The sequence below is a fragment of the Coregonus clupeaformis genome, chromosome 35 (genome assembly GCF_020615455.1).
Source record: "Coregonus clupeaformis isolate EN_2021a chromosome 35, ASM2061545v1, whole genome shotgun sequence".
Taxonomy (NCBI): Eukaryota; Metazoa; Chordata; class Actinopteri; order Salmoniformes; family Salmonidae; genus Coregonus; species Coregonus clupeaformis.
This window is the reverse complement of record NC_059226.1, coordinates 19898722-19926326: the sequence shown is the minus strand read 5'-3', so window position 1 is coordinate 19926326 and position 27605 is coordinate 19898722. Positions and strand designations below refer to the sequence as shown.

Below are 27605 nucleotides of genomic sequence, written 5' to 3'. Positions count from 1 at the left end.
ATTACGGAAGCTGCACCGAGTGATAAAAGCCAAAGAACTGCTGCAGCGACACTACGAGGCAGGTACAGGTAGCTCGACAGCTCCAATCAAACATAATGTAGAAGCGGGAAATTTAGGAAATAGGCTAAATACAATTATTTCAAGTTAATACAATTTTATGCATAATCATGTTTTCTCCCTTACCTTTCACTATCTTTCAACACCAAAATATGGCATGATAATAGCCTACATTTATGAAGTGGAAGTGAGCTTTCTAGATTTGATTGATGCTTTTAAATCATGTTTCTATTTTGGTTCATTTGATGCTTAGACTACCATAACAAAAGTCAAAGACTTATTGAACTACATCAATTGTCAGCTTTGACATTAATGTAATATATCATACCCTTAAGCTGAATCACTGACAGTGTGCTTTCTGTTCCCACAAAAACCATCCTCTCCCCCTCAATCCGACCAGGGCTTGAGTGAGGCATAGGCTCATCTGTTGACGGGGAGACACATGTAACTGGAAAGACTTAATGAGAAGACGTCTCAAGGCGAAGTTTTGTCAGCTCACCCTGGCTTTGTCTAATTTTCCCCCTTTCCACAGATTGGTGTCGGAATACGCCTGTCTGTCCATCCCAGATTCCCTCCTCTGCCCGGGGATACAGACATACCAACAATAATAATATCAAACTTTCCACGGGCAGATGAGATTGGGAGAAGTCACAAACGGCTGCACCCAGGATGAATGAGGATGAGGTAAGGTGTCAGATTGTTTGTTAAGCTGCCCATCAAATTCGCTCTCCCTTTCAATAAGTGTGTGAAACAGACGTGGTTTGATTTCTCAGAATTATGCTGTGACTGAGTGGTGTTTTTCCCCCTCTGAGATGTTAACAATGGATCCTTAGTGATCCAGAAGAGAGAGAATCATCATCCTGGGGCAATCCCTGGCACCCCTACAAAACCACACCTCACATCAGCTCTCTCTCTCTCCTACGCTCCATCAGCCTACCACTGGGGATGCATGAGGTTATAAGCAGAGCAGCAAACAAGTGCAGGTGTCCCATTGGCAGATACTATATGTTCAGGGGAATTGGCTCTTAATGTCTCTATAATGTGTTATTGTTTACCCCACACACCACAACCGACCTATCATGAGATAGATGGTTTGCTGAGCCTGTTGGTTGATGGTTGACACTTGTCTCTCCAGGCTACTTGCTTCTCAACAGAGGCCTGTTTTAACCCACCCCCACATGTCAAAAAACATGATTCCTGTTCAAGCCACTTCTTGCTCTTGCTGCTCACCATTTTCGGTTGTCATAACACCTTCCCAGGGCAGTGGTGGGATATGTGCAGTTTTAACATGTAGCTCAGACAAGGAGAGAAGGAGAGGAAGGGCCCCTATGAGCCCTTTGGCAGTTTATGTGGGGCGTATTTGCCTCCCTTCTGAGGTCGTAGGGTCCTCACTGTCTGTCCTCTATCTTTCAGCCCTGAAGAAAGGAGGAGCTGAGCTTACCGGTCTTCCCCCCCACACCTGAGCACTACAGGCAGATACTGACACCTAGATTCCAGGTGTGGAGAATGCTCGCTTCACTCTGATTGACCAAGTCATCATCATGTGTCCGTTTCAACCCCGCTCCAGCTAAACTCCCCTATTCTGTTACATTCAGGTCTCAATGTCATCAGTCACTGAACCCACCTATGGGGGAAGAGCCAAAGAAGGACTGTGTAGGTAGGGTTGAATTAGGGTTTGTTGTTGAGGTTTTCAGGATAGGTCTAGTGTAAAGCTGGATGGTGGAGATGTTTAGCCCTGTGTGTGTGTGGCCCCTTTTCTGAACCAGCAGTAAGGCACCCTATTTCCTGATGCCAGGGCTGGACCCCTGGGGCTGTCAAAAGCAGTTTCCTGGAACTAGAGAGGATTTTGAGCCGGATCAGTCTCCCTCTCCTGGCTAGACACCATGGCAGCAGCACTGTTGTTAGGTGGAGGAACTCACCCGTCCCACTGAATGAGTCCCCTATGCCTTTGTTTTATACATGAAGGGAAAATTATATGTTATTAAATCACTTATATTTAATGCACTGAATGATCCTTCTCAGGCAAAATAATACATTATAACTCTACAATCATAGCCCCGGAGAGACTAAATGAAGAGCCCAATTATGAGGAGCTAAATTGCTTCAGGGCAACGATGTTTGGATACCAGTCATTTTTTGGAAGGCAACACTGATCTTCTCATTCTCCTGAGGGAAATGATCTGCTTGTCTTTGAAGCCGTGATGAGAGGTTGAATGATAGCAGATGAGTGCCTGTCAAAAAGGAGAGGGAGAATTCATAAGGTTTATGGGGATCAAGGAGAGGGGTTCGACTGGCATTTGTTGCTGCTCTTTGGCTGTAATGGAGCACAGTGGTGTGGAGGTGAGAGGGGTGAGAGGGCGCGCCCACCCAGAGAGAGGAGGTGGTGAAATGACTGCCCTGAAGATACTGGTGAGTCTCTCTCTCTCCTCTCATTCTCTCTCTCTCTCCTTCTCTCCCCCCCCCCCTCTTTCTCTCTCTCTCTACCTGCTGCCTTTCTGGCCTGAGAGAGCACAGGGAGCATGGATCATGCAGCTGTCAGCCTCACACACACACACACACACACACACACACACACACACACACACACGAGCCCTGTGGCCATACCACCTAGGAGTGGTGACACCTGTCTCGGTGAGGATGAGAGATCACGTCCACCCCCATGACTGGATGACATGCCGTCTCCCTGCTCTCTGCTCTCCCAGGGAGAGAAGGTAAACAGCAACATGGCACAGAGAGGAGCACCACAGAGCACCTCACCGGGCTTCCCCTGCCTGCCAGTAGCATTACACAGAGTGACCGCTTCCTATCCACAGTCATGCACTAGGGTTTAACCACACTCTCATCATCAAGTCATACGTGTCAATGAGTCTTAAAATGTGGTTTTGGGAAAGTCAAAAGAAAAGATAGATGATAGATTGATGAATACTTTACTTGTGATACTGAAATTAATGAATTGGGGGAATTAGTTCTATGATGAAAATATAGATATCAAAACTAACACTTTTATGTGTCCACATATTTGATTATTATCCAATAACTTAGAGGTTATCACTATTTTCCCCACAGAGCAGGAAATGCAAACGTGTATTTTCCACTTTAAAATGTCAGACTTGATTTGCCTTAATGAAAAAAGTATCAACCCCTACAAAAAATGTCCATTAATTATAATCCCCATAATAATTCACATGTCCTGTTGCTGCAGGATTATTTTCCTGCTGTAGCAAATTGGCTCAAATTAAGATCCTATATCTGTACATGGGGTAATTTTTCTCTCAACAAATAATGTATTAAATCTTAGTTTCACAATCAAATATAATTTCAGGTGATACCACATGAATGTAAATATCCCATACAGTATGAATATATGTATGTTCATAGCACCACCAGATGTCATGTGTTGAGAACACAGAGCTCTGGACCTTATCTCTATTTTCCTGTTCTGGACATTGTTGATCTGGGAAAGCTTTGTTTGTGCTTGTAATGGAGGTCAGGCCTACACTGTGTGTGTGTGTGTGTGTGTGTGTGTGTGTGTGTGTGTGTGTGTGTGTGTGTGTGTGTGTGTGTGTGTGTGTGTGTCAAATCAAATTTGATTTGTCACATGCGTCGAATACAACGGGTCTAGATTTAACCCGTGAAATGCTTGCTTACGAGCCCTTCCCAACGAGTTAAACAATTATAATAAGAAGGAAAATGGTAACACAAGAGGAATAAAATACACAAGAAATTAGCTATATACAGGGAGTACCAGTACCAGATCAATGTGCATAGGTATGAGATATTTGAGGTAGAAATGTACATGAAGGCAGGGTAAAGTGACTAGGCATCAGGATGGATAATAATAAGAGTGAAATAAAGAACAGAGTAGCAGCAGCAGCATATTGTGTGTGTGTTGTGTCCGTATGTGTGTGTTTGTGTTGTCGGTATGCGTGTGTGTGCGTATGTAGTGTACAGTATGTGAATGTGTGTGGGTTTTGTGAGAGAGTGTCAGTGTAGTGTGTGAGTGTGTATATATATTGTGCGCTGAGAGAAAGGGGGAGGCAGGGAGAGTCAGATAGGGAGGTATAGGGGGGCTTATCGTGGTCTCCTATCACCATAGCTGCAGCGCAAACAGCTGTGTTGGTGCTCCAGGTGTCCCTCCACTGCAGCCATGGGGCTCATGGGAACAGCCTCCCCCACCAGTTTCCCAGCCCTTAGCCAGCCCTCAGCAGCCCTCAGCCATGGAGGAAGGGATTGCCAACGGCTTACAGATGTAGGATTTTAATTTGAGCCAGTTTGCTACAGCAGGAAAATAATCCTGCAGCAACAGGAAATGTGAATTATTATGTGGATTATAATTAATGAACATTTTTTGTAGGGGTTGATACATTTTTCGTGTGTGTGAAATGAATTCACTCAAGCAGTTCTTTTCATCTGTCCTGCATCATATCTACTGTATATTTATGTTTCTATCCTCTGTGTACTTGTCTCTGAGGTCTTGGCTCGGTCTCCAATGCACCGCATGGTCTCCCTCAGGGTGCCACTTCAACCCTGCACGGGAGGCTGTACTGTTTGAGACATGAAACTGTCAGAAAATAATGTCGTAAAACTCAGTGATACAAAACACAAACACAGCATAGGTATTCTCTCACGTGGGACTTTCATGAGTTCTACCTGTAGAACCTTCAGTAGAGCTCACTTTTGCCTCAAAGGTCATCAGTAAAATGCCCATGTCTCCTCTGCTGACACCCATGCTGCAGCACAAGTTACCCTTACCCACCAACATAACACCTATTTGTACCCAAACTCCTCAACACCCTCCCAGTCAACCACCAGTAATAACTCCCCATCCAGCCACCTATACTTCAGTGGTAGGCCCCTCCATAGAGGTATGCACTCAGCCCTGTCATAGCTCTAGGCATTGCATGTTCTTGTTGTGGGTTGAGCAATTGCATTAGTCATTTCACATTCCAAATTCCTACCCCATGCCGTATTCCCCAACACTCTCTCTCTCTCCCGCTCTCCTTCATATAATCCATCTCTCTGTTCATCTCTTCATCACTTCCATTTTGCCAGGGCTTGGTAGGGTGTGGCCTGGTTTGGTGGTTTGGGCATACACACTGATGCTATCCTGCAGTACCCTCTACTTAGAGGAGGAAATGTGACTAGACTTTTGACCTGAGGGTTCAAATTACAGGAGGGGACCTTGCTATATGTATGTATGTATCCTGGAGCGAGGTACCTAGCTACCGTAACCTGCTATGCTCCAGTTAACATCTGCTGTACTTGTACAAATAAGTAATATAGAAACCTGACAGCTATGTATGTTGCTACAGATAAGGGCATTCGCTAAGGGACGCAAATGTATCATACAAATACATGTATCAAAATGTCCAAGCCCAGAGCTCAATTAATCTTCATCCATCAGAACATAGTCACCGCCCACTGAACCCGGCCAACACAGACACAAGGGATAGTGTTACTGCCACATTGTGTATGTCATTCACGCCTCTGTTGTGTTTCAAGATGACAGTGAAGAGTTTGAGCCCATCCATCCTTCCTGGCCACCCTCACACACCCGCACATGAACACTGGGACTATAAACACACACACACCACTCTCATTATGCTATCCACAGGTGTGCAAGGCGCAAACACACACATATGCAAAAACAATTATCTTCCCTCACCTTGCTCTTTTCAGTTTGCACATAGAAATACACGAACACACACACACTCACACACGCATGTTACCCCCCTCTGAAGCTCCCCAGACTCCCAACCCTGAGCAGCCTCAGTCCTGTTCCTGGGGGCTTGTGCGTGAGAAGATGGCAGTGGACTCAGCAGCCCCCTCCACTCAGGGCAGTGGGGGGAAATGAAGGCTTTAGGAGTTCATTATAAAACAACAGCAGCAGCAGCAGGGGATCAGCCTCCTGGGCTCCAAACGATCCCCCTCTCATCCTTCCATCTACTTCTCTCCCTTTATGTTTCTCTCCATATCTCTCTTTCTCCCCTCGTCCGGCTCGCAGGTAAATGACACATTCTTCCATCTCGTTCTCTTGTTCTTGCGTTCCCGTCCTTTCTCTCCCACTCTCTCTCCCTCTCCACCCCCCTCTTATTGTAAGCAATTATATGTAATAAAGGTAAATGTTGATAAACAGTCATTAGGTGGGGTCATATTTGAGTCAGCAGTCTGCTCATGTCAACCTGTGACCTGTTGGATGTTTTAATAGAGCAGAGCTCATTATGTTAGAGCAGAGAATGTTAATGTCTGATCACTGTGATCAGAGATAAACATCAAAAGCTCCGGGACACGACACACTGTAAATGTAGCAATATCTCAAACAATAAGCCTCTGTGTGATTTGGTTCTCAGTGGAGAGCCTTCTCTCACAGGTATGAATTTTTCCTGTCTAATCATTAGCGTTAGATATGACCTTTAACCCTTTTCGAGGGGCGCACTGTATATTGAGGTCAAAGGCAAAAAACATCACTCTGTAGGAAACATTCTTCTGCATCATCATCATTATTGTTGTCATCATGGCTGGCCTGTTGTGCCAGAGGCAGAACACCTGTATGTGTGTTGCTCTCCTCCCCCTGTATGTGTTGGGCGGTTGGTGGTTGAGAGTGATGCTCTGAGACCACAGTCCTTTCAGATGAAAAGAAGGGCAGGGTAGCACGATCAGGAAGTGGTTTTGCTGGAGAGAGAGACTGCTCGCGTGTGGCGCTCAGGGCAGGTGTATGGCCGTGGCTTCTGTGACTGATTCTGTGATTGATGTTCACGTGTGTGTGTGAGAGAGAGAGAGACATACAGAGAGATAGGGAAAGGGAGAGACAGAAATTGATCAGGGTGAAAGAAAGCAAAGTTCCTGCCAAAAGGCTCCCATGGGAGAAGGCAATACATATGTATACTTCATTTTAAGACAAGAAAGTAAAATATAGTAACAGGTAACAAGCGTGATCATTACTTATAGTAACTATAAATAGAGACATCTTTTTTTTACAAATGTATATGTTCATTTATTTTTATTGCTTTTAAATAAGAATATACAGTATGTCACAATGTAAATCATATTGTTACAGTATACAGCTATGACCCAGTTTAAAGGAATTGTTCATTGATCTAAAAGTTTGACTTTAGTTTCATGAGACACAAGGAAGTATTTGCAAGGCAAATAAATCATTATGATAATTGCCCAAAGACCAGATGAGGTAGAGATATACGATTCCACTGTCTAATATGCTTTGAGCCTGGTATGAGTTATATACATGTACATAACTATATATCTCTGCATAAACAAACAAAAATAAACACTGGCACAGGGAACTGAACAGATTGTAAAATATTTTAAACATAAATGGGTGCCTAAAAGCCCTGGGGGCAGACATGCACCTTTAACCCTAACCCATGGACAGACAGAGAGGTCTGGCGTGGAGAGCTGGAGGAATGGCGGAGTAAAATACTGCTATTTTCTCTGATTGGTAATTGAGAAAACAAGCAGCATGATTGGGCCATTTCAAAGACATTAGAGAACAAAGATGTGCCTGAATTAGACTGTAGAGAAAACGGTTTGATTTGGTCAGGGGAACACACTTGAAAGCACAGCACAGTGTGTGCAGACATGCCCACTTATAAATAAAAATGTGAGTTCTTTACAGTGTCAGCAAAGGAAAAACTTTGTACAGTCTTTTTTATGGACAGTGTTTGGAGTTTCCCTTTGTTTGAGTGCTATTTCCTTTGCATTCTTCCTTTACTGTATTAACAATGTAAAACATGTAGTATTATCATAGACATTCTCACAAGAGACAACAGGTCTACTTTCCCACACAATAACCCTATGACTGCATTTAGTCATAAATGACATACTAACTAGCTGTGATTATAGGCAACCTGTACTAACATTCCATGTTCAGACATCCAGTGATTCAATGGGACTTTTTAAGGTGTGTGGTGGATATCAGTATTGACCCAGATATGTTTCTCACCTTAAAGCAAAGGAGTAAAGTACTATACATAACATAGCCAACATAAGTGCTTCATTTTTCTATTATGAATGAATGAACCCTTAGACTGCTCTCACAGCAAATAAAGAGACAAGCAAACAGCAAATGAGACAGACAGACAGACAGACAGACAGACAGACGGACAGGGAGACAGATGTCAAGAGGCTCTAGATTCCTTTTTGGCATTTTCTGCAGCTTTGGAAATGCTCTAAATCTTGATATAAGCACTACATCATAGTAGCAGTTAGACAAACTGACTAAGGAACAGACCAACAAGAGGACAGGACCAATGGAACTGTCAGGGCTCCAACAGAGATGATGTCGCCAAATAATGATGGTGACCTACTGTCCATTCCAGTACCTTGTGAAGAGCCCATTCCCTGTCCATAACTGTCCAACAAGGCAACCCTCTCCCTCTCACTTAAGGTATGTGATTACAGTGCATTCAGTAGGAGCAAAGCAGAAAGTGGTCTTGATACTGCCTCATTTGAGGAGACAGCGCATATTCGACTCCAACAAGTGGCAACCTACCAACAACATTTCCATGCTTCCCAAAACAGTTCTCACTTCAGAACAGGCATCTGTAAGGGTATGTTTAAAAGTCAAACCCTTCAATTTATCAAGAGTAATGTCTTTAAGTGGTTCTAGTTCCGCCATTTTGAATGTTCTCTCAGTGTGTTTCCTTTTTCTCTCTCTGTCTCTATTTCTCCCCCTTTTCAGGTATTTTTGCAGGTGTACACTTCCTCCTCCCTGACACAGGTTTCACACTCTACATGGCAGCACCAGCGCACCTGGCAGTGGCAGGAGAGGGTGGTGAGGTGCATGGCCGTGTTGTAGCCGCGCCCGCAGCACAGGCTCTGGCAGCTGGTGTCCTTGGCACAGGAGCGTCCGGCCGTGCCGGGGGAGTAGCGCGACGGCCTGCAGAAGCTGGGGGAGTCCTCCAGGAACACCAGGTCAGTGGAGCGGTGGCTCTGGCCATGGCGACGTGGCCCCGCCAGCTCCGTCTCCCCGGTAGCCGTGTTGGTGACGCTCAGCACACGCACGGCAGTGTCGTAGCGGAACTTGAGCAGCCGCCCGGTGTCATGGAACGGGGACAGCTGCTTCCAGCAGGTCCGCACGGCACAGGAACCGGAGACACCGTGACACTTACAGGTAGTCTTCAGGCCACTCTTCACTGCCTGCAAGGGAAGGAGAAGAGAAAGGAGGGGGAGGGGAAGAGAGTGAGATGTCAGTTTCATCAGTCTGATTCATTAGCTGGGCTCTTATCTTTGGTGCCTATCTAGACAGAGGGAACCAGTTTCCTGTAGGGTGGGTTGGTGGGGCAGGGGTGTGGATGGTCTGGGGCTAGTCATCCTTTAGCTCAGCTCAGTCCGAATGGTTGATATGATGGATTAGGGAGACTGTTCGGCATGCAGTATTTCATTCTCCTGATGTCTCGCATTTAGACAGCGCCTGTGGATTCGTTTTTTCAATGTGTTGAAACTAGCTCTTTCTCACTGCTTCTCTCCTGTCTCTCTCCTATGAAGCCTGAGGCATTAGAGACAGGCAGCACAGTCAGACAGCAGAATCTTTCCACCTTGTTCTTTGTGTGTGCATGCACGGAAAACGATGATAATAGTTTAAAAAGCTTAAACAGTGAGATGGGGAGAGAGTTTGGGTAAGCGGTCAAAGGATGGTGCCCTGCCTTCGTTCAAACATTCACTGAGCTTGGTGGTGGTGTGGTGAGGGGTGGGGTGGAGGCCAGAGACAGGTCATGTGGCTCATCCTTACGGGGAGGGGGGAGACCCAGGGGCTACTTCAGGGTTGAAGAGTTCTGCCGCGTTCCGCCCTACACAGGTATGAACCCCTCAGGGGCATCTCAGAACATTACTGAGGGATGAGGGTTAGAGGGGGGTGTTGTGAAAAAAACAGCCACCTCCTGGTCTCTACTGAGCCGTATAGGTGGAAGGTGAGGAAAACACCAAACTCAATAAAGATAAGATAAGATAGACTACTTCAGGTCATCCTGTTGTTTTTCTCTCTCTCTCCCTCTCTCTCTCTCTCCTTCTCTGAAGGGTCTGCTGCCTCAGGTGAAAGGTAAAGGGGAAGAGCCTTGGGGGTGGCTGTTACTAAGCTACACACACAAACACACACATAGTGGTTACCGTATGAACATTATGTGGATTTATGGAGAGGAGCACAGTTCAGCGCCATACATGTGGAAAAAATGCTCGCTCCTATATTAAAAGAGGCCACAGTTATAATCGTTCTCTCTGACGGGAGACCTTTAATTTTCTGTGGGCCCGCACAGCAAGCTTTATCATGCCTGCCTGGGAACACCTGGCTCCAGGGATCTGACAGCAGTCTGTCTCCTATCCCTGTTACTAGCTGCCTCCCTCAGCCTCGACCAGCCCAGGCTCTCTATCCACCAGGGCTACAGGAAGGGAGACACCATGCATGGGGAGTGGACTACTGGCACTGGATGAGATATATGGGCGAGGAGTCAGGGCGAGACATGGTAAAGTCACACAGTCCCTGCCGCCTCGGTTGGAAGAGTGCATTGTATGATAAGCAGTGTTGGGGTTATCTTTGGCTGGTGGGTCTAAAATGATGCTGTTATTGGCTAATATGTTTATGATGCTCTCCTGAGCTTGGGAGGAAACTACTCACTACTGGCATAGTCTTATACCTTTCTTTTTTGAAAAAATTTACTTAAGCCACAATAGTGTCACTCACAATTGCTTAATGGGCATCTTGTTGTTTTGCTTGAGCTTATCCACACGTCAACACTCACTCACTCACTCACCCGGATTCCAACGTTCATGTTGTGGGAGTCGATCTGCGCCCTCAGGTCTTTGCTGACCCTCTTCTGGCCCAAGAACTTCTTGAGAAATTTGGTGCTGTATTTCAAGTTGTCACCGCAGACCCCCCACTGCCATGCCTCGCGATGCTGTATTCCTGGGGAGTCATCGCACGTGCACCTCTCCATTCGGCCTGAGCTGCAAGCCTTTGCTAGTGCGTGGGACAATGCCGCTGAAGACACCGCAAGAAGAAAGGCCGTCTCCTTGAAGCCTGGAATAGACAAATGATATCAACAATTAATAATAGGCTACCATACATTTTTATTTTTTTTATTTTTTGAATTTCGTTTACTCCTCGTAAATTGGCTAGGCCCAGACATGCAAAGACTAGACTATCATCCAAGCTCATTAGATACATATTTAGGTTACATTCTACTCCCATGTTTCTACTCCAGTGTTCCATTTAAAGAGTTGTGTCATGATTCCTCTTCTGACCGTTCCCGGTGGTTTGGTTATTTGCTTAGCCCAGAGACATCGCTATGGTGTATTTTGATCCAATTAATTATTATTTTGACTAGGAAGGATTTTTTTCCCCAGATGAAAGTGAGTAATCACGCCGCCCTTTTCCTCTGGGAACTGGGCGCTTTTCCGAGATAAAAATAACCACTGGGCCCCCGTAGGCTCCGCCGCACCGGGCTTTTTGGCTCTCTAGCCCTTAATTAACTCCATGCTGACCTGTTCATGGTTCTTCGTGCTGATAGCATACCCATGCTCTAAAAGTATTTTATAAGGGGTGGCGCGTTAGCTGCTATAGTAGGCTATACAGTGAGGGATAAAAGTATTTGATCCTCTGCTGATTTTGTACGTTTGCCCACTGACAAAGACATGATCAGTCTATAATTTTAATGGTAGGTTTATTTGAACAGTGAGAGACAGAATAACAACAACAAAATCCAGAAAAACGCATGTCAAAAATGTTATAAATTGATTTGCATTTTAATGAGGGAAATAAGTATTTGACCCCTCTGCAAAACATTACTTAGTACTTGGTGGAAAAACCCTTGTTGGCAATCACAGAGGTCAGACGTTTCTTGTAGTTGGCCACCAGGTTTGCACACATCTCAGGAGGGATTTTGTCCCACTCTTTGCAGATCTTCTGCAAGTCATTAAGGTTTCGAGGCTGACGTTTGGCAACTCGAACCTTCAGCTCCCTCCACAGATTCTCTATGGGATTAAGGTCTGGAGACTGGCTAGGCCACTCCAGGACCTTAATGTGCTTCTTCTTGAGCCACTTTTTTGTTGCCTTGGCCGTGTGTTTTGGGTCATTGTCATGCTGGAATACCCATCCATGACCCATTTTCAATGCCCTGGCTGAGGGAAGGAGGTTCTCACCCAAGATATGACGGTACATGGCCCCATCCATCTTCCCTTTGATGCGGTGAAGTTGTCCTGTCCCCTTAGCAGAAAAACACCCCCAAAGCATAAGGTTTCCACCTCCATGTTTGACGGTAGGGATGGTGTTCTTGGAGTCATAGGCAGCATTCCTCCTCCTCCAAACACGGCGAGTTGAGTTGATGGAAAGAGCTCGATTTTGGTCTCATCTGACCACAACACTTTCACCCAGTTCTCCTCTGAATGATTCAGATGTTCATTGGCAAACTTCAGACGGGCCTGTATATGTGCTTTCTTGAGCAGTGGGACCTTGCGGGCGCTGCAGGATTTCAGTCCTTTACGGCGTAGTGTGTTACCAATTGTTTTCTTGGTGACTATAGTCCCAGCTGCCTTGAGATCATTGACAAGATCCTCCTGTGTAGTTCTTGGCTGATTCCTCATCGTTCTCATGATCATTGCAACTCCACGAGGTGAGAGCTTGCATGGAGCCCCAGGCCAAGGGAGATTGACAGTTCTTTTGTGTTTCTTCCATTTGCGAATAATCACACCAACTGTTGTCACCTTCTCACCAAGCTGCTTGGCGATGGTTTTGTAGCCCATTCCAGCCTTGTGTAGATCTACAATCTTGTCCCTGACATCCTTGGAGAGCGCTTTGGTCTTGGCCATGGTGGAGAGTTTGGAATCTGATTGATTGATTGCTTCTGTGGACAGGTGTCTTTTATACAGGTAACAAACTGAGATTAGGAGCGCTCCCTTTAAGAGTGTGCTCCTAATCTCAGCTCGTTACCTGTATAAAAGACACCTGGGAGCCAGAAATCTTTCTGATTGAGAGGGGGTCAAATACTTATTTCCCTCATTAAAATGCAAATCAATTTATAACATTTTTGACATGCGTTTTTCTGGATTATTTTGTTGTTATTCTGTCTCTCACTGTTCAAATAAACCTACCATTAAGATTATAGACTGATCATTTCTTTGTCAGTGGGCAAACGTACAAAATCAGCAGGGGATCAAATACTTTTTCCCTCACTGTAGAGTTTAGCCTGGCTCTTTATTTTGAGATCACTCACCTACCACACAGCAGTCAATTTATAAATTAAAAATACTTCAATTTTCAATCAATTGCATTATTGCACTTGAGAAATCCTTTGCATCATCAAGTAGTAATTTGACCCTTACAATATTCACAACACAACAGCAGTCTAGGCTATTAGGCCTACATATTTACATGCTTCGCATGATGCTTCCCATGATGCGTCCATCCAGATAGAAATCTTTCCCTCATATCTCTCTGTGTGTAAATACATGCAACTCTATGAATTGATGACATATTATTGCACCTCTTTTCAGAAGACTCCCGCGGCCGTCCAAGCTACAGTTCCAGCGCTCGTTCCGGAATTGATAGCGGCACTCCAAGAGGCTGAGGCGCACTGATTCACGCAGCGTCTCCGCCAAACCCGGCTCGCGGCGACACAGTCGTTTCTGCCTACGGGTCAGGGTCATCTGCTCGCATTGTTTCAGGTGAGCTTTTCCCGTTGGAGGTTCATTGGAGAACGGCGCAGGCAAAAAGACCAAGGGCTCTCGGCCTGTCAGCCTTTCAAAGGAGACAAATGTATACATTCAGTGCAGTATAGCAGTTATCACTGACGTTACCAAATTCAAAAGGAAAATGTCATATAAATCGTCTTATCAAGAGAATATAAACATGTAGACCTATAAATAATACCCAACGTTATGGTGGTCCTGAAAATAAAGAAAACATGTTGTTCGAGACTAATTTCTATAACATGTCCAAAATAATTACATTTTGTTTATAGAGCCATAGCCTATAAATGTAAACAATGTGTATAGTTTTTGCTGACTGTACAAGCTTTTAACAACACACTACACATAGGACTACCCGCAATTATGTATGAACGTAGTAAATCATATCAAAATGTCTGAATTTGCTTCCAAAGTAAAATTACGCACATATAGACCTTATATTTGACTTCGTCTGTCCTACCCACATGCGCCCAACAAAACCAAACAATAATGCTAAAAAAGGAATCTGAGTGAAGCATTCTAATTTTAAAATAAAATATGAGTACAAATCTGTTTATGCATGCAAGTTAGCTCACTCATACACATTTTGGCTATTGCCAAAAAGTGAGAGAATTGAGGTGGTGCCAAACTCGAGAGGTCAGGAAACCGTGAAAAACCACTCACACTCACAGCAAGTCATATATTATACAAAGGCTATGTTAAATATTCAAATATTCTGCTCTGAGACTTATTTTGCAAATGAATAATAATCAATAATATTATCATAATATGTAGTGGTATTATAAGGCTGTAGGCTTATTTGAAAAATGGTCACATAGCCTGGGAAACTAGCCTACTTTGTTTACTTTTAGATACCAGAAAAATGCAAACATAAATCATCTCTGTGGACTTGAACATCCAAACAAGTCGACAGCTACAGTCCTACATTAAGGTATCGTGCGTAATTGCGCACGATAGTCATGGAACGCTGGGCTTACATCATATAGGCAGGCTATGTACATCGCATCACATGCATTATTTCTTACCGACATCGATCTGCTGTGTATGTTCGAAGCAAGGAAAAGACAATAAAACTGCAGAGACATTACAGTAAAAGAGTTGTGGCTGACCCAAAATATGCTGCAGTGTGCGAGAGGAGGATGCAGATCGCAATGAGTCGCAGTAGGCAGGCGGTCCTTGGGAGCCTAGAGCACATGATGACGGGTCGACGCTGCTCTTCATCTCGCTGATTCTGCACTGGGAAAGTCTGTGCCGTCTGGCAGGCTCACCTCCTAAGTGGCCCACACAAACTTCGGTCCACTGCAGCAGGCGCGATCCCAAGGGAGGCAAGGCCTCTGGGGAGCGCATCATCGCGCCACACGCCCATTGGACTCCCTAACCGCCCCGCCCTAACCATTGAAACGCCACCCACTTAGATGGAAATGACAGGTAGGATGTCTACCTGGCTGTGATGAGCTTTTGTCATTATCGTGCCTCATATTCAAACTTGCTGGTGCATTTTCATTCTACCCACTGACATATCTACTGTGCCATGTTTATGAGGGATACACCAGTGGCAAGTGTATGGGCATATACCAGAATAACTATAGGCTATAGGATGTGGCTGGCTATAGAATGCCAATAACCAAGTGTGCTCCTTTAAGAAGGTATGTGGCTGGCTGAGAAGGTAGACATAGCCTACAAATAGAAACATGCAGATACACTTGTTATAGCAAAAATGGATCATGGATCTTGGATTATAGGCATAGGATTACATAACATCTACTAGGCAAAAAATTGGCTCTCCACCATCACTTGCTTTCTATTTTCCATTGTGAGCAAAGACTTGCTGATGGTCTGTCTCATTCTTCATAACTCTATTTTAATTTTGGTCATACAAACCACCAAGGCTCCAATCTAATTTTCTCTACCTAACAGTGGTTTTTCTTTGATTCTTACTTACTGTTTCATAGCAGAAGGGAAAAAACGTCTATAAAGACATTTTTGTACTCAAATGGATTACCTCTTTATTTTGTAATATATTAATACTAATGTGGGCACTTGACCAAACACCTGCAGGGAGAAGCAACACATTGTGGGACAGACAGCCCTCCTCAACACACAAACTAATAACAAGTGGCATGCCCTCTGCCCACTGCCTAGTCACAGTGAATAAGACATTACTGTATAACAACACATAGACAAACATCAAGAATAAGCTTTTATTTTAATGTAATGCATCTCAAGGCTTATACCCCCCTAATTATTGGATATTCTGTGCTTCATTACACCTGTAGATATAGCTGCCTACCACCCGTGATGTCTCAGTCCATAGACCATTTTCATATAAAATCCCTTTTATTCACTTCATGTCCAACAGCAACAACAACAACAACAACAACTCTGGTTTACAATCACCATGTGGATGAATGGGTAATCAAAGATCTAGTTGTCTGCTCAGTGTGGCACCTGCATAACTGAGGGAACCAGACAACCAGCTAAATTAGATAACCATGAGCACAAACACATGAAAGGTGGACAAACTTCCAACTGATGATATTGCACTCACATAGGTCTAGGGCTTTGCCTATCATTTCAGAGTGGTTGACTTATGGAAATGAAACAAGAAACGGAAACTATTGGCTTTGACTTATTGGGACATTATGACTGCAGCATGGAGATGGTCCCATCTAGTGGATTTAATATGAACAACACACATTGTGAGCGTTTAATGATGACCCCCAACAACCTTGATGAACGCTTGAACCCTGATGCACCTTGAACCTCGCAACCCACTTCTCCCCTCTGCTCGCTTCCAGGGGCCCCCCAACTCCAGGTTACCTGTTGGCCCTATAGACCTAGCTGTCATTGTAGACCTTGCATGTCAGTGTTGGCCATAGAGATCCCATTAAATTACTTAATTAGTATTCTAATTCCTAATTCTATGGTGTTGGCTCTTACTCTTTCAGGCTGTTTAAAAGATGAATGACTGAAACAGGCTGGAATTCTTGGATCAGAAATGTAAATTGTAGGCTGTTGCCTATTGATTGAGATGATCTCTATGACATTTTAGGCAACTAGCCTAGCCATAAGGCCAATAAGGCAGCACTTGCTTGCCATATCCAATGTAAGGCTATACACACCCATGGTCCTGTAATTTCCTGATGTTTTATTTTCTTCTGGATTGAACAATTGCAACCGGATTGTTTTGTTTGCTATCCTTCCCAATGATGATGGGTTGGGCCAGTGGCACATTTCTTCAGTCTCCATTGAAGCCGGAAACATGGGGCGGGGAAGAGTCGGGGATGCTTGATCCTACGGGAAGTTTGACTGCTCTTTCAGTTTGTAGGGCAAACTGGAGGAGGGCTTTTTGTAAATCTCCGCCCTCAACATTAAATGTTGTGCATCGATTGGTCCGTAGCACGGCAAGGTGGGTTTTTGTGACTTGCATAGATAACATGATTGGTGAAGAATTTACGATGTGCAACGTCCATGACGCGGCTTTCTTGACACTTGTGAAAGACGCCATTTTGTAGTTAGCGGTGAATAGGAGCGTAAAAGAAAGATCGAGAAAGCGCCACTAAAAGGTAAAATGTAGCAATATAAGATATGTCATTTCTAGTCTTCTTTATTTTCATGTATCTGGAATGCAAACGATTGCTTATTTGCTTTTGGCTTGACCGCAAGCTTTGACACCGAATCCCCTGCGTAGACTCAAGCGAGGATCATCTGCCATCAATAGCTAGCTAACGTTCGCTAGCTCGTACGGCATCATATTCTCACGACCTGTAAAAGTCGCGAAAGCATTATTCAGCTAACTGTTAACGTTACTGAAGTTGTGTCCGTAAGTATTCGCTGATCATTGTGATTGGACATTTTGCTTCTTCCTATTTTGACAGTCATTATATTAAGCCGCTTGTTTGTGCTAACTAGCTAACGGCGTTAGCAAAATTAACGTTAGCTAACTACGCATATTTTCTGACTGCGTAACGTTAATTTACGTCGATTGAGATTTGAGTCGTCCGCCGCTTATTAACTAGCTAATCGACTTTAAACACGTCTCTAAATGAATGTAGTTAACCAGCCTGTGGCTTAAACGGTAAGGTAACTTGGACGTGGTGGTCTCCACGGCCTTCTAGCTGGGTAGCTACGCTGTGCTGGGAAGCTTTAGCTAGCGTAGCTGTTGGTATTGGATGGTTAGATTTGGTTTTGTAAATTGTTGTCGGTGTCTTCAAACTAAACAGGTCACATGGTTAGTCACTAACTAGTGAGTTACAAATTAATGTAGCTAACTAGCTGAACACTTATGTTAGACCCAAGTAATTTTAATGGACAGACAACTGAAGCAGAATAGTGTGTGTGTGTGAGAGATACATACATAGCTACACACATCTTTGTGTTATGACTGCGAGACCCATGTCTAGACACCCATGTCTCTGTCTTCCATACATTTCTATTTTCAAACATTGAGTTCTCCAGGAATCTCTGTTGCTGATTTCCCTCCTTTGTTCAGGTCCTGATGAGGGGCTGATCAAACAACCAGTTGAACAGGTTAACCCCAGCATGCCTGACGTTTCGACTTTCCCTTATGGGAAAACATTTACATTTACATTACATTTACGTCATTTAGCAGACGCTCTTATCCAGAGCGACTTACAAATAGGTGCATTCACCTTATAGCCAGTGGGATAACCACTTTACAATGTGGGGGGTAGAAGGATTACTTTATCCTATCCCAGGTATTCCTTAAAGAGGTGGGGTTTAAAATGTCTCCAGAAGGTGGTGAGTGACTCCGCTGTCCTGGCGTCGTGAGGGAGCTTGTTCCACCATTGGGGTGCCAGAGCAGCGAACAGTTTTGACTGGGCTGAGCGGGAACTATGCTTCCGCAGAGGTAGGGGAGCCAGCAGGCCAGAGGTGGATGAACGCAGTGCCCTCGTTTGGGTGTCTGGACTTAACAGAAAAATGTCCACTATTTGCCTGTCCAACCAGAAAATGTGCCTCCTTGATGCCCCTAGTGTTACCTCAATATTAATGTCACTCACTAGCTCAGCCTTCAACTGTGCATACATACATCTGTGTTGCAGATAATGGTTTTCAAAGATTTTTCAGGATGAGCAAAACGGCCCTCCCTCTCCCACATTGGCATTCTAGTGAAGGTCATAGGGATGATGTGTGTTTGATAGATTTTTCAGCTCAAGAATGAATTGAAGAAATAGGCTATGCTACACATAGTGTACTGTATGTAGTAGGCTTTACATCACCCCCTTGTTGTTTGGCCTGTCAATTATGAATCCACATTGGCTCTGCTGAATTTTTTATGAGCATCTCCTTTGGTAACTGACACCTCTGTTAGAACCCCTTAACACCAACTGCTGATGCACCCCAAAAAGACTCAGCTGCAGGCAGCCTATATCACATGCATACTGTGATAAGTTCACTTAACTTCTCTCTGATGACTTGCTGCTCGCCTCCCATACCCCTCCCCTCCCCCATCATTCCTGTTTCCTCAGAGGATGAAGCATTTTGAGCACTTCCTCTTTGCTTTAGTTGAGGAACAGGATGGACAATCCTGATCCAAATGAGCTGTCAAGTCATTGTTGTGATGTCATTGTTAGAAATCTGCAAGCTATGAGCTTTTCTAGTCCTGAAACTCCCCTCTGTGGAATGTCTATTGGCTAGCGCTAGATTAGTTGTCACATTCTGAATCCAGGAAGGCACTTTGTGAAACTGACATCTGCCAGTATTGATGACGTTAGAACTCAAATCACACCCCTCCTAGCTCTTGTTTGCCTACAGTCATTGTATAGTGGATTTCAGAGCTGCCAGGGCGTGTGTCATATTTAAATGGCTTCGGCATGTTTCCACTGAAGAACGGCATTATGAATTATGTTAATTAGTCAACCATTTGCCACACAATTGTCTTGAAGGAGTCTAATAGTAATACTACTGTTGTTATCTTATGCATTTCATTCATAGGCATGTGTTAGTGGGAGGGTTTTTGCACAACATCAGAGTTGTGTAGCAATATTTTCCATTATTTTAGAAGTCATTCTTGTCCTTTGGAGAAAGACTTAAGTGTTCAATAGCCTATTTGGTGTGACAGGATCATTGTTTCTCTGTATCTCTCCTGGTTAATTCAGCAGTGTGTCTCTGCTTACAGGTGTGTCGTTACCTGTCCCATATCCAGCCTCTAGTACTCTGGTTCCTCATTCCTCTGAGCGCTGACCTATATTCGCCACATCACTGGCCTCATTGTGTGCTTTTCCTTGAGCTCAGCCTGCCTGCTCTTATTGTTTCACCTACAACACCTGAATGGGTTGTTTATACTGTAGTCCCATTGTCCCCTACTCTTGCCCAGTTTGTATTAAGACTGCTAACTTGTCTCAAATATGAATCTGTTTTTGTCATAGTGTTTAGGGTACAAATAGCCTTGAAGCGTATTTTTCTGAAGTGAGCCTGTTTCATCATAGGCCGTGTCTTAAATCACTTGATTCTGTGATGTGCTTGGCAACATACTGAATAATGTGAAGGATTGTTATTGCAATCAATATGCCTAATTCAAAATGAAAGTCGACAATTGATATATTTGTGGGTCGTTCCATGAAAAGAGTGCCTATTGCATCCCTTTGATATTTTAAGTAGAAATTCTGCACCAATATTGGATTTTAAAAGCCTGTTATATTAAATGCGGTGCCATTTAATATTATAAACCACATGGAGAATTCAATAAATCTGCTAAAGTTCCAAAATTCAGCATTTTGACGTCCCTCCGTCAACTCTCACTTCTATGATGTTTGCAACGCCAGGGTTGTGGGTTTGATTCCCACAGGGGGCCAGTATAAAAAATAAATAATTTATTCACTAACTGTAAGTCGCTCTGGATAAGAGCGTCTGCTAAATGACTAAAATGTAAATGTAAATGTATGATGATTTTAACCCACTTAATCCCAAAATGTCTGAGTTTCAGCATCATTGCAAAGCCCTAGTCATTTTGGTGCTTGACAGTCATTTCTGTCCTTCAACCCTGTTATGTGAACTGAACTCTCGTTTTAATATGGTGACACTGTCTTTAAAATTATTTTTTTGTCCGAAGAAACTTTGAACATCTAATAGTCAAATCATAGAGTAAAAACAGGTGAGCTGGTTCTACTCTTTTTGGCCAGTTATTGTGGTGGAAAACTGAGAGGGTCGAGCATAACATGTCAACCCTGTTACCCATAGACTAGAAATGTAACAAGTAATTTTTTTGTGTGAAGCTTGTATTCAATTGCCACTCCCTGTTGCACACAAGTTTTCGTGACAGTTTCCCTGTCACAAGTGGATTTATGGCAGATTTTAAGAAAAACCCTGTTACTTTATTTGGCACTTAATAGGCACTTAATATAGTAATTTATTTTTAGATGGGAAAATGTGTTTTTTATGAAGTTGAACATGTGCTCTTTATGACAGAATGTTAAAATTAGGTGAAATCAAAAGTTGTTTGACTAAGTTACACTTATCTAAAGGCACCAAATTGGTGGAAAGACCCGTGTACATTTTGAAACTTATTTCAACAGTGAGAGAGTTATATAGAAAAAAAACATGAATTAGTTCTATGGTATTAGACATGTATGTAGGCTACTATTTGGGACTGACTGGGCTATTATATTCTAATCGTTGTGGATGATGTAACAGAGCCTGTTTGTGTTCTTGCCTGGTGGGTGTTGGGCAATAGGTGTTCAGGTGGAGCTATGTTGTAACCAGTCTCTAACCCTGGATCATGTCTCTGGTCAGTGCTCTGCCAGTCATGTGATCCACTGCTCTGCTCCTGGCTATGAGTAAACAGTTGCCTGCCACTCAGAACAACACTGACCTGCAGCCCCTTCAGCAAAGTCCTGCTGGTGTGTGGTGTGTGAGACCCAGAGGCGCCGCTGTGAGGGCCCATTGTTAAGACGCAAAATAAACACAGACCGGGACTGAATGCTTTTCTCAGCACTTTTTCTCCCCCTCATGAATTTACTCTCTAATATGGTTGCCCTTTATCAGAGATAAGGAAGCTTAGCCTGACATTATTACCCTCACAGGTCAAAAATCCTTATGAAATTACCAAGGATGGGAATCTGTATTTACATTTTATAAATTGGTTAATAAAAAATGTCTGGTTTCACACCGACCCCACACCACCCACATTGCATGTGGGAGCGGTGCAGAATATTTTAAAGTTGACATGTTAATCAATTATTTCATCCACACTGCTCACATGCATCAGCGAGCATTTGTGTTACTGAACATATGTGGACGCACACACGCGGCCGGTTTAGCCCGGTGTTAGGCGCAATGAATGTTGTACGACTACTAGCCTAACCGTTTTTGTTTCTGTCTCCCTTCCTCCAGATTAGCCAAGATGGGGAACATGTTTGCAGGCCTGTTTAAGAATCTCTTTGGTAAAAAAGAGATGAGGATTCTGATGGTGGGGCTGGATGCTGCCGGCAAGACCACCATCCTGTACAAGCTCAAACTGGGAGAGATCGTCACCACAATCCCTACCATCGGTGGGTAGCCTAGCCTTATCCACCTTACCTCTCTCGTCACACACTCCTCACGTCCCAGAAACAAAGCCCCCCTGAAATGCTCCCTGTAACTCCTCCAATTCCTTGGTCCAGATTGTGATTTCATGCTGTCTAGGCTCCTTTTTGTTTAGTTGTAGGGGAGTGGAAATGAATCTCATAAGTACAGCCATGTACTCCCTCTGTCCCCATCTCCTCCTCATCCTAGCCCTGATCACTGCCCACATGCCTAGAGTAGCTGCCGTAAGCTCCCCTCTGGCTCTGAAGTAATGAGAGTGGGGCCCTGTTAAGGCCAACAGTCAGCCTGTACATGGATTTCTTTAGGAGACGTGGGCTGATGACATTTCATATTCCAGTAGATGTTCATTCACTTTGCATATTTTCTTCAAATATACATTTTGATTTGCAGCAGCAATCAGGCAAAGACATTTCATGCATACATTTGTGTTGTTAAGGGAGTGACTTAGCTTGCCTGTTTGGGATTGCTGATATCTCCTCTCAGACAGCCTCTTGAAATGTTAGTGTCTTAGGTCGCTGACGTAACTGATCTTTCCCATACTCCCTCTCCCTCGCTCCAATTCTCTCTTGCTCTCTGTCGACAGGTTTTAACGTTGAGACTGTAGAATACAAGAACATCAGCTTTACAGTGTGGGATGTGGGCGGTCAGGACAAGATCAGGCCTCTGTGGCGGCACTACTTCCAGAACACCCAAGGTGAGTGGACACTGTCACCAGAACCCCCCCAGCACCATCTTCATTCTTTCTGACTTTTTGAGTTGGGACTGTCCCGGGTAAATGTTCCTATTTTCCTCACCCTCTGTCCTTTTCTCTCCCTCTGCTTGTCAGGTCTGATCTTTGTGGTGGACAGTAATGATAGGGAGAGAGTGAACGAGGCGCGGGAGGAGCTGACAAGAATGCTGGCTGAGGACGAGCTGAGGGACGCCGTGCTGCTTGTGTTCGCTAACAAACAGGTGAACTGACTAACTGGGGAGAGACACTAGGGCGTCGGGAAAACAGTAGGCTTTTTACCTGCTACACTGGACGTGTAAATCTAGCTTGACGCATAAAATGTGAGCCACTTAAATCAAGTGTTCTTGGCGTGAGCGTTGCATCAAAATACATTTTACACTGAGCAGAGTGAGAATCTAACAAACAGGTGAGCCCACAACACTAAGGTTGTGTTTACACAGGCAGACCAATTCTTATATTTTTTCCACTAATTGGTCTTTTGACCAATCAGATCAGATATTTTACATTTAAGTCATTTAGCAGACTTACATTTTTACATTTACATTTTAGTCATTTAGCAGACGCTCTTATCCAGAGCGACTTACAGGAGCAATTAGGGTTAAGTGCCTTGCTTAAGGGCACATCGACAGATTTTTCACCTAGTCGGCTCGGGGATTAGAACCTTACAAATTGGTGCATTCAACTTAGGATAGCCAGTGGGACAACCACCACTGGGGGAGGGGGGGTGTAGAAGGATTACTGTTATACTATTCCAGGTATTCCTTAAAGAGGTAGGGTTTCAAGTGTCACTAATTGGGCAAAAGATCAGAATTGGGCTGCCTGTGTTAACGCAGCCCAAGGCATCACTAGTAAACTGCATCTGGAATTGGTACTACAGTATTGTTATTCATATGGTTTGCAGATACTAGTAGTTAAACTCAAGGTCATACAATGGACTCCCTCTATACTAAGATGGCTTGTGAAGGTCTGTTGCAGACGCATGTTTTCCTGGGTTAACCCTTTTCTGTCCATATCTCCACTCTTCAGGACCTCCCCAACGCTATGAACGCAGCGGAGATCACAGACAAGCTGGGCCTGCACTCCCTGCGCCAGCGTAACTGGTACATCCAGGCCACCTGCGCTACCAGCGGGGACGGTCTCTACGAGGGCCTCGACTGGCTCTCCAACCAGCTGAAGAACGCAAAATGATCCACCATTCCACCGTCTGTCTGCCGTCTGCGTCTTTGTCTGCGTAGTGTGTTATTGGCGACAGCGCTGGTCCCAGCCCCCTCTCTCTCCTCCCGTCTCTCTCACTCCATCCCCTCGAACCATTGGGGCTTTGACCAGTGCTACCCCGCATAAGCGTGTGAGTGCAAGTGTTTGGGTGGATCTTAATGTGTATGTATGTGTGGGTGCATGTGTGTGAGCCGGGAGTGGGAGCAGCCCTGCTGTGCCTTCAACAGAGTCACTCTCACCCATGGAAATGATAGCATGGCTAACTCTCTAGCACCTCCTCCCATCCCTCCCCTCCTGCCCAACCCTCAGCGGCTCTTAAGACACCCTGGTTTTCACAAGGCAAAGAAAGACCCAGGATGCTTAGTCTAATGTGTAATCTGAAAAATGAATAAAGTTTATAGATTTAAAAACAAAAAACGTTGATTTTACATCCACTAGTGTTGCGATCTGTAAGACTCTTGTTAAACTGTTGGTTTGAGACCCCACACTATGAAATACATCTCAATGTAACCTGTATCAGGTTGGAAAAAAGACAAATAAAAATAGCTTTTCCATCCTAGATCCTTCTTTGCTTTATTTGGAAAATCATGCTGTTTTGTTCTAGTATGTCCAACCGCATAGTTCTGGCTGTCTTGTGAACACTAGCTAATAAATTATTAGCTAGCATTCAGTCCCTCTCCTAACCCTCAGAAATCTCAATTGAAGCACGACATATTAGTGATGTCACCATGCCCCTCGTCCACTCGGTTTTGTTGTTGAGAAGCGTATCCACCTTAGTCTCTACGACGGTGGCGCTTGATAAGTCCTGCAGGACTTTAGGGTCAGCTGTTTGGTAGGCATTACTGACTGAAATTAGTTGTTACTATTGTTTTCGGTTGATTAGAATGGAGACTGACTTTACATGCTGGCTCCATGTAAATAAGTTGTTGATCTAAATGTAACCATGGTAACCAGCTGCTGACCCTGCTGCCCTCAAGTGATGGCCTCTTTATCACGCTGCATCTTTATTGGTGTCTAACAACACTAAGTGATGTTCCTTTCACAGGGCCTTGTGAGATCATTGATAATGTTTTGATTGAGTGAACGATCCTTACCGCCGGGTATGGAAAACGCAATAAATTGTGTGTGTGATTGTGTAGTAGGACTCTACTACCTATGCTAGGCAGAGGGTCAGTGTAGTTGAGTGTAGCTAGCCACAGCTCTGCGAGTACATTGGGTGAGTGTACATGGGATTGGTCGGGTGTTTTCAGCACCATTCCTGTCCACTGGAACAGCGAGGCCTTTTGAGAGTTGCTCCCACTCTGGCTTTCTCCTCATTACATTTTCTGTTGTCTACTTTTTTCTTTTTATTATATTTTTATTTACATTTTTCTTTTTTGTACAGATTACCTGGTTCCCTTTGTCTAGCATGATCTGAGGAGCCAGGTGTGCAGTGTTTCAATCAAAATGCTTTAGGTTTGACTTATGAAGGGTTGGTTGTGTTTGGGTTAGCTTTTAGGATGTTGACTGCAGAGTTGGGCTTTCCTGCAGGGCATGGGGTGTGCCTGATGGGTCACTTCCAGCAGAGGAGGCTGGTGGGAGGAGCTATAGGAGGACGTGCTCATTGTAATGACTGGAATGGAGTTAAACGGGGTTTCGATATGTTTGGTACTGTTCCATTGATTCCATTCCAGCCATTACAATAAGCCCCTCCTATAGCTCCTTCCATCAGCCTCCACTGACTTTTAGGTGCACTAACACGGCACACACACTGTTCTCCAATTCCTCATAGTGCTGTGTTGTTATCAAGGTCTCATGGCATTCAATGTGTTACGCTTTTCTTCAGCCTGCAATCCAAACTGAATTGTTGATGTTAACACACACCCTATGCTTGGCTTTCTAGGTTGTTTGCTCTATGTGTCGTTGGGGTTAGTTATTCCGGTTCTGCAGCACAGGAAGTCACATCTTCCCCTTCGCTCCATGTGAAACATGACCAGCTTGCACAATAATACAATAGTACTGTAACTATAGACCATGGAAGGTTGCTCCATCAACCTCTTTACAACAAGCATCAGAGGGAAAGCTTGAGCTTCCTGCTCACATCAGCAGTGCTCTCATTGACAACCCTCTCCCATGAGCATCGCCATAGCAACTACACCAGCAGACAGTCACCATGTGCAAATTAAGCTGCGGCTATCCTCCACAGTCAACACACAGCTTCAAAATGTATACGATAACTGACATGGTTTTCTGTACATCCATGTATTCCAAAGGTTACTGCGAATTTAGTTGAGAAACCCTTAGTACACTGTACTGTACACACCACCTGCTGATTGAAGTTGACCCTAAGGTCACAGCCCTACACTGACCTCTTGAGGGAAGCACTGACCTTTACCCTTGTATCTGTGTACAACTGGACAATTAGATCTCTTTTTCTTTCTTTTATGAATTGCTCCAGAAAAATCGTTTCAGCAAATGAATAACTCTAATCTACTTTTTGGCCTTTTGCTTCTGTCATGATATTTTAGAGTTTAGTACCTAAAGGAAAATCCATTGAATTGAATGATGAGCGTCATTTCCGGTATAGGGCAAGTAATTAAAGTGTATATGAACTTCTGTATGAAAATGTATTTTAACTTGACAATTTCATTTAGCTACCCTTGTTCAGATGTGAAGCTTTAATTTTGAGATCATTTTCTGTACAAATGACACAAGGTGTGTGTGTGCGTATGTATTTTGATTTTACTTAAGGATTTCCCTTTGTTTTTAGCTTTTTTTAACCCATCTTGTAACATCTGAGAAATGCACTATAATAAAGAGATCTCTATTACAAATCTCTTGTGTATTTATTTCATGAAAATATAAAATCGATGCTTAGATACTGAAACACTAGGCTAAAATAGGCTTAGATACTGAAACATCCGTTTCACAATTCCACCACAGTAAGAACCTATTCATTACCTTGGAACAGAGATCATATTCAACGAGGGTTCAGTTATGATCACATTTAAGGTTTTCAGGCTAACATTAGTGTTTTTGAGTCACAAAAATCTCAGAAGAATGTCCCCTGAGGCAGATTTTCCTACACTGCAATACTCCTCTTGGACACAGCGTTGCACTACCTTAAAAAGAATAGGATGATTTGTTTCTCTCTTTCAAAGAATAAATGGTGCATCATGGCTTCTCCCACTGACATAGAAAATGCTTTCATAGCAGGCTGTTCAGGGAGGCTTGGCCTGCAGAGGCTCAGTCTGTCCTTTCCTGTAGTGTCTGCTGGAGGGAACTGGGGTGGTTTGAGGCCCTGTTGTGCGTGTCCCCTCCATGGCAAGGTAAACCACACACATCAATTCTATGCTAACTTTTGGTATCATCTAGCTTTAGTGTA

The 27605-nt window shown here is 44.0% G+C and overlaps 2 protein-coding genes across 3 annotated transcripts; one reads left to right on the top strand and one right to left on the bottom strand.

Moving 5' to 3' along the window:
* Nucleotides 1–7042: 7042 nt before the first annotated feature.
* LOC121551096 (protein Wnt-9b-like) lies at nt 7043–15041 on the bottom strand. Its single transcript, XM_041863632.1, has 4 exons — nt 14862–15041; nt 13548–13801; nt 10821–11086; nt 7043–9213 (listed from the first exon to the last, which is right to left on the bottom strand). The coding sequence occupies exons 1-4, from the start codon at nt 14945–14947 to the stop codon at nt 8752–8754; spliced, it is 1068 nt and encodes a 355-aa protein (XP_041719566.1). The 5' UTR covers nt 14948–15041; the 3' UTR covers nt 7043–8751.
* Nucleotides 15042–17211: 2170 nt separating this feature from the next.
* On the top strand, nt 17212–27054 carry LOC121550595 (ADP-ribosylation factor 2). 2 transcript variants are annotated; one of them, XM_041862918.2, is made up of 5 exons: nt 17212–17318; nt 22105–22262; nt 22880–22990; nt 23123–23247; nt 24053–27054. In XM_041862918.2, exons 2-5 carry the CDS (start codon nt 22115–22117, stop codon nt 24212–24214), a joined length of 546 nt encoding a protein of 181 aa, XP_041718852.1. In that variant the 5' UTR covers nt 17212–17318; nt 22105–22114; the 3' UTR covers nt 24215–27054. The 2 variants fall into 2 exon arrangements, with proteins under 2 accessions (XP_041718852.1, XP_041718853.1); XM_041862919.2 differs by lacking the exon at nt 17212–17318 and adding an exon at nt 17380–17575.
* Nucleotides 27055–27605: the final 551 nt, after the last annotated feature.

What these genes read in the sequence shown, in the direction of transcription:
- LOC121551096 (XM_041863632.1), bottom strand. Translation starts at nt 14,947, where the DNA reads ATGTGCTCTAGGCTCCCAAGGACCGCCTGCCTACTGCGACTCATTGCG. An exon ending in CGGGAGTCTTCTGAAAAGAG is followed by an intron (nt 11,087 to 13,547) that starts GTGCAATAATAT and finishes TGTCTATTCCAG; the next exon opens with GCTTCAAGGAGACGGCCTTT. An exon ending in ACATGAACGTTGGAATCCGG is followed by an intron (nt 9,214 to 10,820) that starts GTGAGTGAGTGA and finishes CTTCCCTTGCAG; the next exon opens with GCAGTGAAGAGTGGCCTGAA.
- LOC121550595 (XM_041862918.2), top strand. Translation starts at nt 22,115, where the DNA reads ATGGGGAACATGTTTGCAGGCCTGTTTAAGAATCTCTTTGGTAAAAAA. An exon ending in CTACTTCCAGAACACCCAAG is followed by an intron (nt 22,991 to 23,122) that starts GTGAGTGGACAC and finishes TCTGCTTGTCAG; the next exon opens with GTCTGATCTTTGTGGTGGAC. An exon ending in TTGTGTTCGCTAACAAACAG is followed by an intron (nt 23,248 to 24,052) that starts GTGAACTGACTA and finishes TCCACTCTTCAG; the next exon opens with GACCTCCCCAACGCTATGAA.